Source organism: Hippocampus bargibanti, linkage group LG01, assembly GCF_051943395.1.
Source record: "Hippocampus bargibanti isolate YZ-2025 linkage group LG01, ASM5194339v1, whole genome shotgun sequence".
NCBI lineage: Eukaryota > Metazoa > Chordata > Actinopteri > Syngnathiformes > Syngnathidae > Hippocampus > Hippocampus bargibanti.
In genome coordinates this window covers 20,031,195-20,045,360 of record NC_142734.1, presented here as the reverse complement: position 1 = coordinate 20,045,360, position 14,166 = coordinate 20,031,195, and the positions used below count along the sequence as shown (strand labels likewise).

Genomic DNA, 14,166 nt, shown 5'->3' with positions numbered 1-14,166 from the left:
TACATTTGTGATGGTCATTTATGGCTTGATGGAATGGCGTTGGAGGTCGAAGGTCAAAGGGAATTGCTGTTTGGAAAGAGAGACACATTACATGACAACTGTAATTAAATAAATAAACTGCTGTAAAATAAAGTTTTATTTACCTTTTTGATGGTCGTTGATGGCTTATGGAAGGAGAGGAGAGTCACCTTCCATAAGGACTGTTGCTAACTTAACCTCTGGTGCTGTTCGGTCATGTGCTTCCGCCGAAGATCACTCCGCCAGCCGTGGTCGGTGTGTATTATGAAAATAGTGCTTATTATAAGGTTTAATTTTCATAAATTTGACGTTTGTAAGACAAAAAGTTTGTAAATTGAGGTGTTTGTTGTCACGTTCCGGCGGCGACAGTGGCAGCTGGCGAGCAGGAACGTGTGGTATAGGCGGTGGATCGTAGAGCAGGACAGAGGCGTGGGTACCGGCAAAGGATTTATTAACATAAAGCGCGGGTCCGAAAATACGCGGACCCGGTAAAAACTCGTGAAACAAACTCAAAATGACAACTGACAATGTTAGTGGGTGAGTGGCGGCAATCCACCCAACCACACTAACCAAGAAAATAAAGTGGCACACGGGGGTGCAAAACAACCTACGACGCGGTGCAAACAACAAACGCGTTCGTGGCTAAAATCATTCCTCGGGCGAAGCAAATAATGTACTGGTAACAAGTTCCACGTACTAGCTTGGCATAAGGCGAAGTATCTTCCGACGCTGGGTGGATGCCAGCGTCGGGTTTAAATGTCCACAGTTAATGAGGAGGGAATTGACAGCAGCTGGCGAGCGGCGGGAACGGAGGCCCCGCCCCGCTGTCAACTGGCTCATGACAGTACCCCCCCCTCAACGGACGCCTCCTGGCGGCCCACCTGGTTTCGACGGGTGAGCCTCGTGGAAGTCTCTCAGGAGCGACGGGTCCAGAATCCAGGTTCGCGGAACCCATTGACGGTCCTCCGGTCCGTAACCCTCCCAGTCGACCAGGTACTGGATGCCCTTTCCCCTGCGGCGTGAATCCAGGATCTCCCGCACTGCGTATGCCGGTCCTCCATCCACCATCCGCGGGGGGGGGGGTTGGGCAAGAGGGGGGGCCAAGGGGCTGGACTCCACCGGTTTGATGAGAGATACATGGAAAACCGGGTGGATCTTCATGGAGGCGGGCAGCCGAAGTCGGACCGCGACCGGGTTAATGATGGCCTCCACAGTGAAGGGGCCCGCGAAACGCGGACCCAATTTGGGGGTTGTCCCGGCCAGCCGTAGGTCCCTTGTGGACAACCAGACCTTCTGGCCCACCTGGTAGGCTGGCGCGGAACGGCGACGGCGATCCGCGACCCTTTGGTTCCGGACTGCCGTGCGTGATAGGGCTGCCCTGGTCTCCCTCCATACCCGATGGGCCCGCCGAAGATGGTGTTGTATCGACGGGACCTCCACCTCCCCTTCCTGTGTGGGAAAGAGCGGCGGCTGGTAGCCATAAGCCGACATAAACGGTGACCGACCTGTGGCTGAGGAGACCAGGGTGTTGTGGGCATATTCCACCCACGGGAGATGGATGGACCAGGCCGAGGGACGATGAAGGCATACGCAGCGCAGGGCCGCCTCCAGGTCCTGGTTCTTCCGCTCGGTCTGGCCGTTGGACTGTGGATGGTAACCGGAGGACAGGCTGGCCGACGCCCCCATGGACCTGCAGAATCGCTTCCAGACCCGGGATACGAACTGGGGCCCTCGGTCCGACACGATGTCAGTGGGGATCCCGTGGAGACGGACGACGTGTTTGACCAATAGTGTCGCCGTCTCAATGGCGGACGGTAACTTGGTCAACGGCACGAAGTGTGCCGACTTAGAAAACCGGTCCACTACTGTGAGAATGACCGTCTTACCACGGGATGGGGGGAGGCCGGTGATAAAATCCACTGATATGTGGGACCAAGGGCGCGGGGGAACAGGTAGGGGGCGGAGCAGTCCTGCCGGAGGCTGATGGGAGACCTTGCCACAGGCGCACTCCGGGCAGGCTTTAACAAAGTCCGCCACGTCGTCGCGGAGCCGCGGCCACCAGAATCGCTGGGAGACGAGGTGCTCGGTGCGGCTCACCCCTGGGTGACACGCCACCTTGGATGCGTGCCCCCACTGGAGCACCTCCGAGCGCAGCGACTGGGGAACGAACAGTCTGCCTGTGGGACACTTATCGGGAGTCGGGGTACCTTTTAATGATTCCATGACCCTCCGTTCGACCTCCCACTGGAGCGCCCCCATGATCTGGCGGCCGGGCAGGATGGGTTCCGCAAGGTCTTCCTTGTCTGCTGGCTCGTGGATCCGCGAGAGGGCGTCGGGCTTGGTGTTCTTTGTTCCTGGACAGTAGGTTAGGGTGAAGGAGAAGCGTGTTAAGAAGAGCGCCCACCGTGCCTGGCGTGCGTTCAGCCTCTTGGCGGCCCGGATGACCGCCAAGTTCTTATGGTCCGTAAGCACGGTGAACGGCTCCTTCGCCCCTTCGAGCCAGTGCCTCCACTCCTGAAGAGCCAATACGACGGCGAGCAGCTCCCTGTTGCCCACGTCGTAGTTGGCTTCGGCGGAGCTGAGGCGGCGGGAGAAGAAGGCGCAGGGGTGGAGCTGCTGGTCGACTGAGGAGCGTTGGGAGAGTACTGCCCCAACGCCTGAGTCCGAGGCGTCTACCTCCACAATGAACGCGCCGTTGGGGTCTGGATGGCGGAGAACTGGGGGGTGAGAGAAAGCCTCTCTCAGCAGCCGGAACGCGGCGTCCGCTTCTCTCGTCCACCTGAACGGGGTCTTAGTGGAGGTGAGTTGGGTGAGGGGGAGGGCTTTCCGGCTGTAGTCCCGGATGAAGCGGCGGTAGAAGTTGGCGAACCCCAGGAAGCGTTGTAACTGCTTGCGAGAGGTGGGTGTGGGCCATTCTACTACCGCTTCGGTCTTGGCTGGGTCAGCCCGGATCTGCCCCCGCTCCACGATGAAGCCCAGGAAGGATAAGGAGGAGGTGTGGAATTCACACTTCTCGGCTTTGACGTATAGTCGATTCTGCAGCAGCCGCTGCAGAACTAGCCGGACGTGCTGGCGATGTGCCTCAAGGGACTCTGAAAAAATTAAAATGTCGTCCAAATACACAAAACAGAAAATATTCAGAAAATCCCTCAAGACATCATTAATAAGGTTCTGGAACACAGCGGGTGCATTGGTGAGACCAAACGGCATCACCAAGTACTCGAAGTGTCCCAGAGGTGTCTTAAATGCGGTCTTCCATTCATCCCCCTCTTTGACCCGAACAAGATGATAAGCGCTCCGGAGGTCCAGTCTAGTGAAGATGGTCGCGGCCTGGAGGGACGCGAAGGCGGAGTCAATCAGTGGGAGCGGGTATTTGTTCTTTATAGTTATTTCGTTGAGTCCCCGATAGTCCACGCACGGACGCAACGATTTATCCTTTTTAGTGATAAAAAAGAACCCTGCTCCCAGAGGTGACCGTGATGGCCGAATGAGCCCGGCCGCGAGCGAAGAGTCAATGTAGTCCCGGAGAGCCTGTTGTTCGGGTTGGGAGACGTTGTACAGACGAGAACTGGGAAACGGAGCGTTGGGCTGAATGTCAATGGCGCAATCATAGGGACGGTGCGGTGGTAACGACAGGGCGCGGTCCTTGCTGAACGCCTGTCGTAAGTCGTGGTAACAGGGCGGCACCCCCTCTAGGCTAATCTCCTCCCTAGGGTAGCTGTGAGATGGTGCCGGCCCACCCGCGGCCGACCGGAGGCAGTGAGCGTAGCAGAGGGGGCTCCACCCCTGAATGGTAGGTCCGTCCCACGAAATGGCCGGATTGTGGGTCCCCAGCCAAGGTAACCCGAGCACGATGGGAACCGAGCGTGAACGCATCACGAAAAACCGCCGGTTTTCCACGTGATTGCCCGAGAGTACGAGTCGAAGCGGCACGGTTTCTTGCGTAACCTCGGCGAGTAACCGACCGTCGAGATCGAGTATGCTCCGACTCGCCCCCAGCTGAACAACCCGACACCCCAACGCCGACACGACGCGCGGGTCTATAAAACAGCCGTCGGCCCCCGAGTCCACTAAGGCCCGAACGGACATTGTCCTGGTGGGACCGTGTATAACGGCATCCAGCTCCAGTCTCCGCGACGTGAACCCCCCCGCGGACCTTAAGGGAACCCGTTGCTTGTGTGGACGGGGTAACGTACAGTCACTGGGGGTCTTTCCGGGAAGCCCCCAACTGGGACAGTCCGGGGCTCGATGACCCAACTTGCCGCAGAGCTGGCATGCCGGGCCGGTGTTGCGTCGCTCCGGCGCCCGCTCAACGGCCCTTTCGACCCCCATCTCCATCGGCTCCACGGCCGCGTGCCCCCCACGCGGAAAGGTCCGGGCACCCCCTCGGGTCCCTGCTGGCGGCTCAAGATTTGCCTGGGCAGCCCGCTCCCGGGCCCTGTCTCGCATCCGGTTGTCCAGCTGCAGCGTGAGGGAGATCAGCTCGCGAAGGCTGGAGCACTCGTCGCGGGTAGCCAGCTCGTCTTTCAACGCCGCGCTGAGCCCGCGCCGAAACATCCCTCGCAGCGCACGGTCGTCGTACCCGCTGGCGGCAGCCAGGACGCGGAAGGCGACGGAATACTCCGCCGCCGATCGGCTACCCTGCTGGCAGATCCACAGCTGGGACTCCGCTGCCTGCCCACTCACCGGGAGATGGAAAACCTGCCGTAACTCGGCGACGAAGTCCGGGAAGGAGGCTCGGAGCTCCGGCCGAGATTCCCAGACGGCCAACGCCCAAGCGGCTGCGGGTCCGGCAAGCAGGCTGGTGACGTAAGCCACTTTGGCCGCGTCCGTGGTGTATACGGAGGGTTGCTGGTCGAAAACTATGGAGCACTGCAGCAGGAATTGCGCGCAGCGCCCGGGCTCCCCTCCGTAACGGGTGGGATGTGGGATGTTGGGTTCGCGGCTCAAAGTTTGGGGAGGGACGGCCCCCGCGACGAAGGCGCCGCTGGCCTCAAGTCTATCTACCCGTTGGGCTAACCGGGTGATGTCGCGGCGGATCTCCGCGATGGCGGGCACCACTTGGCCGAGCTGCTCCGCCTGCTGAGCGAGGACGGAGAAGATTCGGTTACTGTCCGCAGGATCCATGTTGGTCGGAAGATTCTGTCACGTTCCGGCGGCGACAGTGGCAGCTGGCGAGCAGGAACGTGTGGTATAGGCGGTGGATCGTAGAGCAGGACAGAGGCGTGGGTACCGGCAAAGGATTTATTAACATAAAGCGCGGGTCCGAAAATACGCGGACCCGGTAAAAACTCGTGAAACAAACTCAAAATGACAACTGACAATGTTAGTGGGTGAGTGGCGGCAATCCACCCAACCACACTAACCAAGAAAATAAAGTGGCACACGGGGGTGCAAAACAACCTACGACGCGGTGCAAACAACAAACGCGTTCGTGGCTAAAATCATTCCTCGGGCGAAGCAAATAATGTACTGGTAACAAGTTCCACGTACTAGCTTGGCATAAGGCGAAGTATCTTCCGACGCTGGGTGGATGCCAGCGTCGGGTTTAAATGTCCACAGTTAATGAGGAGGGAATTGACAGCAGCTGGCGAGCGGCGGGAACGGAGGCCCCGCCCCGCTGTCAACTGGCTCATGACATTTGTAAGTTGAGGTCTCACTGTATATTAGTCTTGTTTGTTGTGAGTAGTAATGGAATCCACAATCTTCTAAAGGTACTCTGGTTACCTTTAGAAGATTGTGGAGGGCTTTGAGTGTGTGTATTAGTGTGTGCGTGTGTGTGTATGAGGGGGAGCAATGCAGTTTTCAGTTTTTCTGGATGCATTTACAAAAGTCTATGATTACAATGGAGAAAAGTCAACAGATCAACATGCTCAGAAGTAAGACTTGCCCTGCGTCTTGAGACGATGTTCACAGTCGCAAAAAACAAACGCTCTGATGGCGTCAGTGTCGCTGGGATACCCAAAAAGGACTTAGCCAGCTTCGCTAAGGTTGGATATCTTGTTTCATTCATTCTCCACCAAAGCAGTGGATTGTCCTTCTTGGAGAGGGGAAGTTCTCCAAAATACTGCAGGACTTCTGTCTGCGCTGCTTGTCTTATTTGCTGGCCTTCATGCTCCTCATCACTGGTGTCTGAATTTGATGATGACCCCAGAACACTGTTGGCAAATGACCTATCTTTTGGAGCAAAACGGTTTTCTGATGTGATGGTGACTTCATTTCCACTGACATATGACTGCCTTTCTTCTTTTTTGACAGCAAGCGCCATGGATTGGATTGTACTTTGAACTTTGAACACGTCTTCGGCAGGCAAGAACTTGAGTTTTCGAAACCTTGGGTCCAAGGCAGCCGCCAGGAGGACAGTGTTTGGAGCTTCAGGCTGAAAGAAAAACAGTTCTTGCCATCGTTCGGTAATCTGCTCTGCCACTTGAGCCTGGAATTCCATCACTGATGCGCTTTCAAATGCTGAACTCAGCGCCGCTTTCTTAAGGTTGTGCACCAGCTGTGGAAGAGAAGAGAGAGTAACATACTGTTCGTCATGCAGAAACTCGGTCACGCTTACAAACGGCCCAAGGACCCGAGTCAGCTCCTCACTGAGGTTCCACTGTTCTGGCTTTAGATCCAGATAATAGTGCTTGCCACTTGAATTGACTGTAGGATCAGAGAGAGCTGCAGTCACGGGCCATCTTTGTCCAAGGAGCCTGGATAGCATGTGATAGGTGCCATTCCACCTCGTGCTTACGTCCCGGATCAACATTAGTGGCGCCATACCCATTTGTTTCTGCATTTCTTGAAGCTTGGCACAGGCCAGTTCACTCTTCTTGAAGTGTTCAACCAAGCTTCTCACAGAAGCTACACAATTTGTTATGGTTTTACTGTTTTTCAGTGTACTCTGTACAACGGTGTTGAGGATGTGCCCGGAGCATGTCACAGACGCCCAGCCATGTCTCTCCTTTAAAATGTTTACTGCTGCCACTACAGTTGCCCCATTGTCATGGACGACTGCCGTCACCTTTGGGAAGGGAATATGAAATGTGTCAGTGGTTTCCTCCAGACAGTCCGCAATATTGGCAGCTGTGTGGTTCTCTTTGAGAGGCACTGTTGTTAGAGAGAAGGACTTCATCTCCCAATCTTCCCCTAGGAAATGACATGCCACCCTGAGATAGCTCTCTGTGCCCATACTAGTCCAGATGTCTGTCGTCAATGCAACACTTTCAGTGTCCTGAAGGACCGTTTTCAGTTTCTCGGTTATTTGTTGGTGCTTGTTCTCCATAAGACTTTTGAAATGAGGTCTTGCTGGCATGCTGTACTTCGGGTTGAATGCTGAAATCATCTTTTTAAATCCATCGTCTTCCACCATGGATAGAGGACGCATGTCAGTGACCAGCATTTTCAAAATGCTCTCTGTAAGCAAGGCAGATTCTTCAGCGGTGCATGATGGAGCTGAGCGAAGAAAGCTATCCATTGGCCGCTGTGATGTGCTAAAAAAAAAAAAAAGTATATTAATATCCAATGACCAGACCATTATTATATGTGCCAAAAAACTAAACAGAGGCTCAGAGAGGATTGAGCCTTTTCCGTTGCTGGTCCCACTCTGTGGAATGACCTGCCACTAAACATTCGGCAAGCCCCCTTGTATTTATTACCCTTCAAGGACAACGACGTCACTTTTTTTTCTTAACTGACATCAGAAAAACGTTTTATAGCATCTAAAATACGGAAAACACGCAGTATGATATTTTTATTCAAATGCAAAACACCAATAAAGATGACTTAAAGTGTCCAAAAGCTGCAAAAAAATTGAGCTGCGAATTAGGCATTTTCAGAAAGTCCCTCCCCCAGTTTGTGACGTCACGCCAAGACGCCTTGCATTGCTTGAGAATCAAAACAATGGCTTCAGGTTCGGAGAATATGGTTTCTTGTTACACCTCCAGTTTTGAATATGATTCAAATAGTTCTGAAGAGGAAAACATACATGTTTGCAATCGATTAAAGAATTTATTCCATGCCATTTTGAGGTAACATTGGGGAGAAACGATCACCAGAAAAGAGGCACAAAATGGCGACCTCCTGTGGCCACCTGCGTTTCCCCAGGCTGATAAATTCCTTATATGGAGCTTGGACACCCTCGTCTGGCGGCCTCTGGGTGCAACACAAGGTTTTCAGACCAAACAATACAGCAAAATACATTGACGTGATGGAAGGACTGCTACAATGTGTCTTTTTTCGGTCAGGGGGCGTTCCTTTAGTGACGTCACGTACGGACTCCTCACCAACTCAAAAACAAGACTTCCTGAATATTCAGCGCGAGTCTTAAAACGTAAAATATAGCTATATGCGGTGGAATCTTTTTAAAATACGCTCAGTAGAAGTCATTTGAAGCCATTTTACAAATTATGGACACAACTTGTCCGGAGACGTCGGTTGTCCTTTAAAATCTACCTCAAAACTCCCTTGTACTCTTTGGCATTTGACTCAGCATGATTCAGACTTGATCTTAGTTTTGCTTTCTACTATCTTTGTTACTGCTTTATTTACTAAATATGATAGTTGTCCATGTTAAGCGCTTTGTTTCAGCTTCAGCTGTTGTTAAAGCGCTATTTAAATCAATATGTATTGTAAAAATCCCGTGACTGCAAAGTGTGCTTGAGAGTTTTGAAAGGCGATTAGAAATTAAATGTATTATTATTATTATTATTATTATTATTATTATTATTATTATTATTATTGTATAACACTTGTCATTTGTCACATCTGCTGCATTAGCCAAAACATTGAAATATGAAACTGCAAATAATAATGACAATACATTTCATTTCTAAGCGCCTTTCAAAACTCTCAAGGACGCTTTACAGTCACAGGATATTTCAAAGGGAAAATGCCGAACTATTAAAAAAAAATGTTGGTCTCCATACATGTGGTCCGAAGCCTGTGTTTTTCGATGAAATCAGCCCATGTCTTATTGCTGATTACTAGAGGATTGGGAATTTAGACAATCAACAAAACCCTCATTTGTGGATACAGTGGGGCCTCGGTTTACGAACACCTTGTCTTACGAAATTTTCGGTGTACGTACGTTAAATTTATGAAAACTAAACCTTGGCATAAGCACTACTTTTCGAGATACACATGGAGCGCCACCCCACCACGGCTGGCAAACTAATCGTCGGCGGAAGAACACCAAAGCACACGATTGAACAGCGCCCCAGCTTGCCGACCTTTTCCTTTCCTTTACCTGAATGCACACGTCGATCGTCTTCAATGATTTTTTTACGGATACTTTTGCTGTTATGGGACCGAAAAAGAACCCACCACAGGCTCATGTTCAGCCGAAGAAGACACAAAACAAAATTACAGTCGAGGAGAAGAAGGAGATCATTGATAAACACGAACGAGGTGTGCGTTTGTCTGATTTAGCAGCCCAGTACCAATATGCTAAGTCCAGTAAGCTTTACACAAAGGCTTTATTTACTCGATGCTTTCACGTGACTAATGACACCGAACTATCCCTTAGGGATTATTGGAAGGACAATTTCAATGTGTATTGTTGTGTTCAGCTGATAGAAAAGGCTTGGCCTGATGTTACCCTACGATCCTTGAAAGCAGCATGGAAGAATTTGTGGCGCACATGCATCCTTGACAGAGACTTTGAAGGATTTGATCTGCGAGACGAATAAAGGCAAATCCAATCCAATCCTCATGACTGTTGTTTTGGACGACATTGTTTCCATTGGACAGAACATGAGACTCGAAGTGGATGCAGATGACATTGATGATTTTGTTGCTGACCATAATGAAGTCCTCAACACAGAGGATTTGATTTGCCTTCAAGAGGACAAGCAGAAGCAAGCCATTCAGGAGTTGTCATTTGAGGGTGAGGGGGAGGAGATGGCTGCGGCATCAAGGCAATGTTGGCTAAGTGGAATGTTGTGCAGGCTTTTGTTGAACAGTTCCATCCAGAAAAGACTGTGGCTATGAGAATCATCAACATGATGAATGATAATGTGATGCCTCAGTTTCGTAAGACCTTACAAGTCAAAAAGCAACAGGTGTCAATTAAGAGCCGTCAACGACCATCACAAATGTAAATAAAGTGACTTTATTATAGAGTGCAGTGTATTTCTTTCATTACAATACAATAGCGCATTTATTATACATAGAATAAGGCATATTGTGTGTAGTTTTAAGGTTTATTTAGTTGAAAATTATAATTTATGGAGACCTGGGATTAGATTATTCTCATTTTAATTGTTTCTCACGAGAAATTAATTTTTGGGATACACACTTTTCGCCTTACACACTCTGTCTGGGAACCAATTAAGTTTGTAAGCCAAGGCCCCACTGTATTTCAATATCAGTGAAAACGCTTTAAAGCAGGGGTCAGGAACCTATGGCTAGCGACCCATATATGGCTCTTTTGATGATTGCATCTGGCTCGCCGATAATACTAAATACATATTCTCGCTTTTTTTGGTGTTCATTTCCTGTTTGGGCGGCAGTTGGCAGAAAGCGCAATTTTGATTTGATGATACTGACCTAGGTTGGCGGAAAGCGTAATTTTGATTGGATGATACTGGCCGTTGTTGAAACAGGTAAACACCCCTTTTAAAGGACACCCGACATCACTTTTTTTGTTTCCTAACTGTTTTATGAAAAATTGCCTTGATACAGGTTCGGAGAGATCGCAGCAGAGAAATGACCACAAACAACGACTGTATATATATAGATATGTATTTATTGATAAAACACACAGCAATTTACAGCATTTCCCGATCATGAGTAATTACGCTAGACACAAACTGTCACCTCTATGCCCCCACGTGAAGACTCCAACATCACGGTTAACATCCAGAATAGTATACCTTACTGTTGACAGAGGGCGGAGAGCCGGCAAAAACACCCCGGTAGAGTAATCTGGACTGGAAAACCCGAAGCTGGACACTCGTGCACAGTTCACAGCAGACTCTATAACTGGGTTCGTTCAGTAGGACAGCAATTCAAATTTACATTTGTGGTTTCTCCTTCTTCAACCCCCGATCGGGTGAGGAGAACTTGCATATTCAGGTTGAATAAACCGAATGATTCGCCTTTGTTGAGAGAAAAGGTTCTGACTCTAATTTGCAATGAAACAATACCATTGATGAAACAGTCGAATGTCAGTGGCACTTTGACAAGCCCCATGCTAACCTAAGCATCAATATACTTCTGAAAGACAGCAGAAAGCAAGTGTGGGAGCTAATGAGCCATGTGCCGGGTAACTAGGTAAGACGTCTTGCATTGCTTGTGAATCAAAACAATGGCTTCAGATTCGGAGAATATGCTTTCTTGTTACACATCCAGTTATGAATATGATTCAAATAGTTCTGAAGAGCAAAGCATACATGTTTGCAATCGATTAAAGAATTTATTTGGGCCATTTTGAGGCAACATTGGGGGATAATCTCTCACAAAAAAAGAGGCACAAAATGGCGACATCCTGAGGCCACCTCCGTTTCCACAGGCTGATAAATTCTTAAATGGCGCTTGGACGCCCTCTGGCGGCTTTTGGGTGCAACACGAGGTCCCCAGACCAAACAACTACAGCAAAATACATTGACGTGATGGAAGGACAATGCGACAATGCGTCCTTTTCACGGTCAGTGGGTGGTCCTTTCATGACGTCACGTACGGACTCGTCACCAACTCAAAAACAAGACTTCCTGAATATTCAGCATGAGTCTTAAAACGTAAAATATAGCTATATGCGGTGGAATATTATTAAAATACGCTCAGTAGAAGTCATTTGAAGTGATTTTACAAATTATGGACGCAACTTGTCCTTTAAAGACAACCGACACCTCCGGATAAGTTGTGTCCATAATTTGTAAAATCACTTCAAATGACTTCAACTGACCGTATTTTACAAAGATTCCACCACATATAGCTAAATTTTACGTTTTAAAACTCGCGCTGAATATTCATGAAGTCTTGTTTTCAAGTTGATGACAATGCCGGAGTGACGTCGCTGAGCGAACGCCCCTGACCGATTTTAGGTACTTTTTTTCATACGCATTTGTGAAGAAACAGTTAATGTTGAGTGAATCTGGCAACGCAGCCACTACGCTACATATGGACCATTGACAGCGATAAAAGTAAAGTTCTTATACAATGCTGAGAGAAGCGGTTTGCTCTCTGTGCGCAGGCAAATAAAAACCCTATTTGTTCAATCTAAACAAGAAGGGCCATCTCGATTATTCTACCAAATGCATGCTGCAGATCTCAACAGTTCCCAGCCGCAGAAAAAAAAGGTCTGGCGCTCGTGGTCGTAAGTGCGGGTTTGAAAACGACTTGCGGTGTTTCAATAAATAATGTTTATTAGAGAATTACCATGTTGTGGTGGTAAGCTAATTTACATAAGGGTGTGTGTTTGTGTGTGAAAGATGAGTGTGGAAGGGAATTATTTAGGTATGCTACAGTGACCTATATTCAACCGCGATTGTTTCTGTCCAGTGAACCGAGCGCACTGTGTACTCGCAGTCGTATATCATTGCATTTTTGTGAAGTACGTAATCGTTTTTGATGGGATTTTCCAAGCTATGCACCTTATGATGACGTATTACAAATTTCCATCCATGCTGGTTCTTGAAATTTCCGAATACGACAACAAGAAACGGGGGAAAAATGGATTGAAGTTTACGCTCTTTTTGCTAACACTACAGTTTATAAAGGTGAGTAAGTTGTATTTTTATAACTCATAGAAGTGGTAGAATATATATTTCTCTCCATAATTGGCAATTTTCAAGCAAAAAGCATTAGCATACATATTTCTAGAGCTCGCAATTTTCTTTCCTAGTATTCAGTTACAGCCATTTTTAATTTCTGACGAAAATCTTCCTGGTTCTTATTAAAAATATCAGTTAATTATTTTGAATATATTCTTGTGGTTTCTGTTCTTGTTTAGAATTACAAAAACTTTCCAATAGTACCTTACTCGTTAAGATCTGCCCAAAAATTAAGAAAGTTATGATAGTTTAAACTGTAATAAAGAACTCGGATGAAGATCAGAGATTTTGATTTTTTAATTTCTAATTACAGGCAGAAAATCCCCTCATATTTCGAAAATTAAAAAATCCATTATTTCCTCGTTATTTTTCATAGAACAATAATATATACATCATTTGAAAGCCATTTAAATGCACTTTAATATGGTATTCGAAAATGTGTGATGAATTATTATTGAAAAAAATTGTCACATCCCTAAATTATTGTGACGTTCGCTATTGAACTGTCTTGCAATTTAACTGTATCAAAACGAATTCGACAACAGGTTACAACGAACAGCATACATTCTAAAAAGGCAGGCACACGGAATGAGCTAAAATCATGTTGACGTTATGATACCTTGCATCGGGGAGACTCGTTGAGCTGACTTTCAGAGGATGCTTTCGAAGCAGATGTTGTATCATCACTGTTGTGCTGTTGTGAAACGCCAGTTCTGCGTTGCAGTACACACATTGCACTTTTCTGTCTTTTTTTTTCAGGTTGAAATGGTCCCACACCTTTGACATTCTCTGTCTTCTATGGGCTGTTACCTGCTGAGACTCCGCCATTTAGCTACCTGTTTGAGAAACGTCGGATAATTAGTGTCAGCGTCCACAATTACAGTCCGTGTGGAAACATTTTCCTGCCGCAAAATGGGCCACCAAACACGAGAAAGAAATTAAAACTAAGACTCGTGGTTTCGAACCTTTATTGGAGTTAGTCGCGATTTCTCGGTACAACTATTTACATTACCCCCTGATTATTGTGTATCTATACCCTACAATTATTTTTCATCTTTTTTTCTTTTTGGCTTTTCCCTTCAGGGGTTGCCACAGCGAATCAGTGTCCTCCATCTTCAGAGGTTTGATTCTCATGTTTGTTTTGGCCAAGCCAGTGGTTCATCTTGTTGGAGGCACAGAACCTCGCCAGAGTCATGTGCTCATTCACCGAACCCTTCTGTGCCCACTAATTGCAGACGAGACTGAGGGTGGACCTCTGCGGCGGAGGATCTACCGAACACCTGAGACCGACTCACCAAACCGCTATGTAACCTGTTTTGAGGGGGTTTATCCTTTTGCTCAAATCTACCACTGTGTCTCTCGCCCCCCTTTGGTGTGTGTGGGTAAT

General features: G+C 48.4%; 1 protein-coding gene across 3 annotated transcripts; it reads right to left on the bottom strand.

The window, feature by feature from the left end:
• Nucleotides 1-5,664: 5,664 nt before the first annotated feature.
• LOC148903435 (E3 SUMO-protein ligase ZBED1-like) lies at nucleotides 5,665-13,655 on the bottom strand. Of its 3 annotated transcripts, none has more exons than XM_089002594.1 (3): nucleotides 13,399-13,655; nucleotides 6,581-7,499; nucleotides 5,665-6,520 (listed from the first exon to the last, which is right to left on the bottom strand). In XM_089002594.1, the coding sequence occupies exons 1-3, from the start codon at nucleotides 13,605-13,607 to the stop codon at nucleotides 5,843-5,845; spliced, it is 1,806 nt and encodes a 601-aa protein (XP_088858720.1). In that variant the 5' UTR covers nucleotides 13,608-13,655; the 3' UTR covers nucleotides 5,665-5,842. The 3 variants fall into 3 exon arrangements, with proteins under 3 accessions (XP_088858720.1, XP_088858712.1, XP_088858729.1); XM_089002603.1 differs by having other exon boundaries at nucleotides 6,369-6,520; nucleotides 6,613-7,499; XM_089002586.1 differs by having other exon boundaries at nucleotides 5,665-7,499; nucleotides 13,399-13,654.
• Between the last annotated feature and the right edge of the window lie 511 nt (nucleotides 13,656-14,166).

Coding starts and splice junctions, on each gene's coding strand:
- LOC148903435 (XM_089002586.1), bottom strand. CDS start 13,607: ATGGCGGAGTCTCAGCAGGTAACAGCCCATAGAAGACAGAGAATGTCA. Junction 7,500..13,398: donor ACGAGTCTCCCCGATGCAAG/GTATCATAACGT, acceptor TTTTTTTTTTAG/CACATCACAGCGGCCAATGG.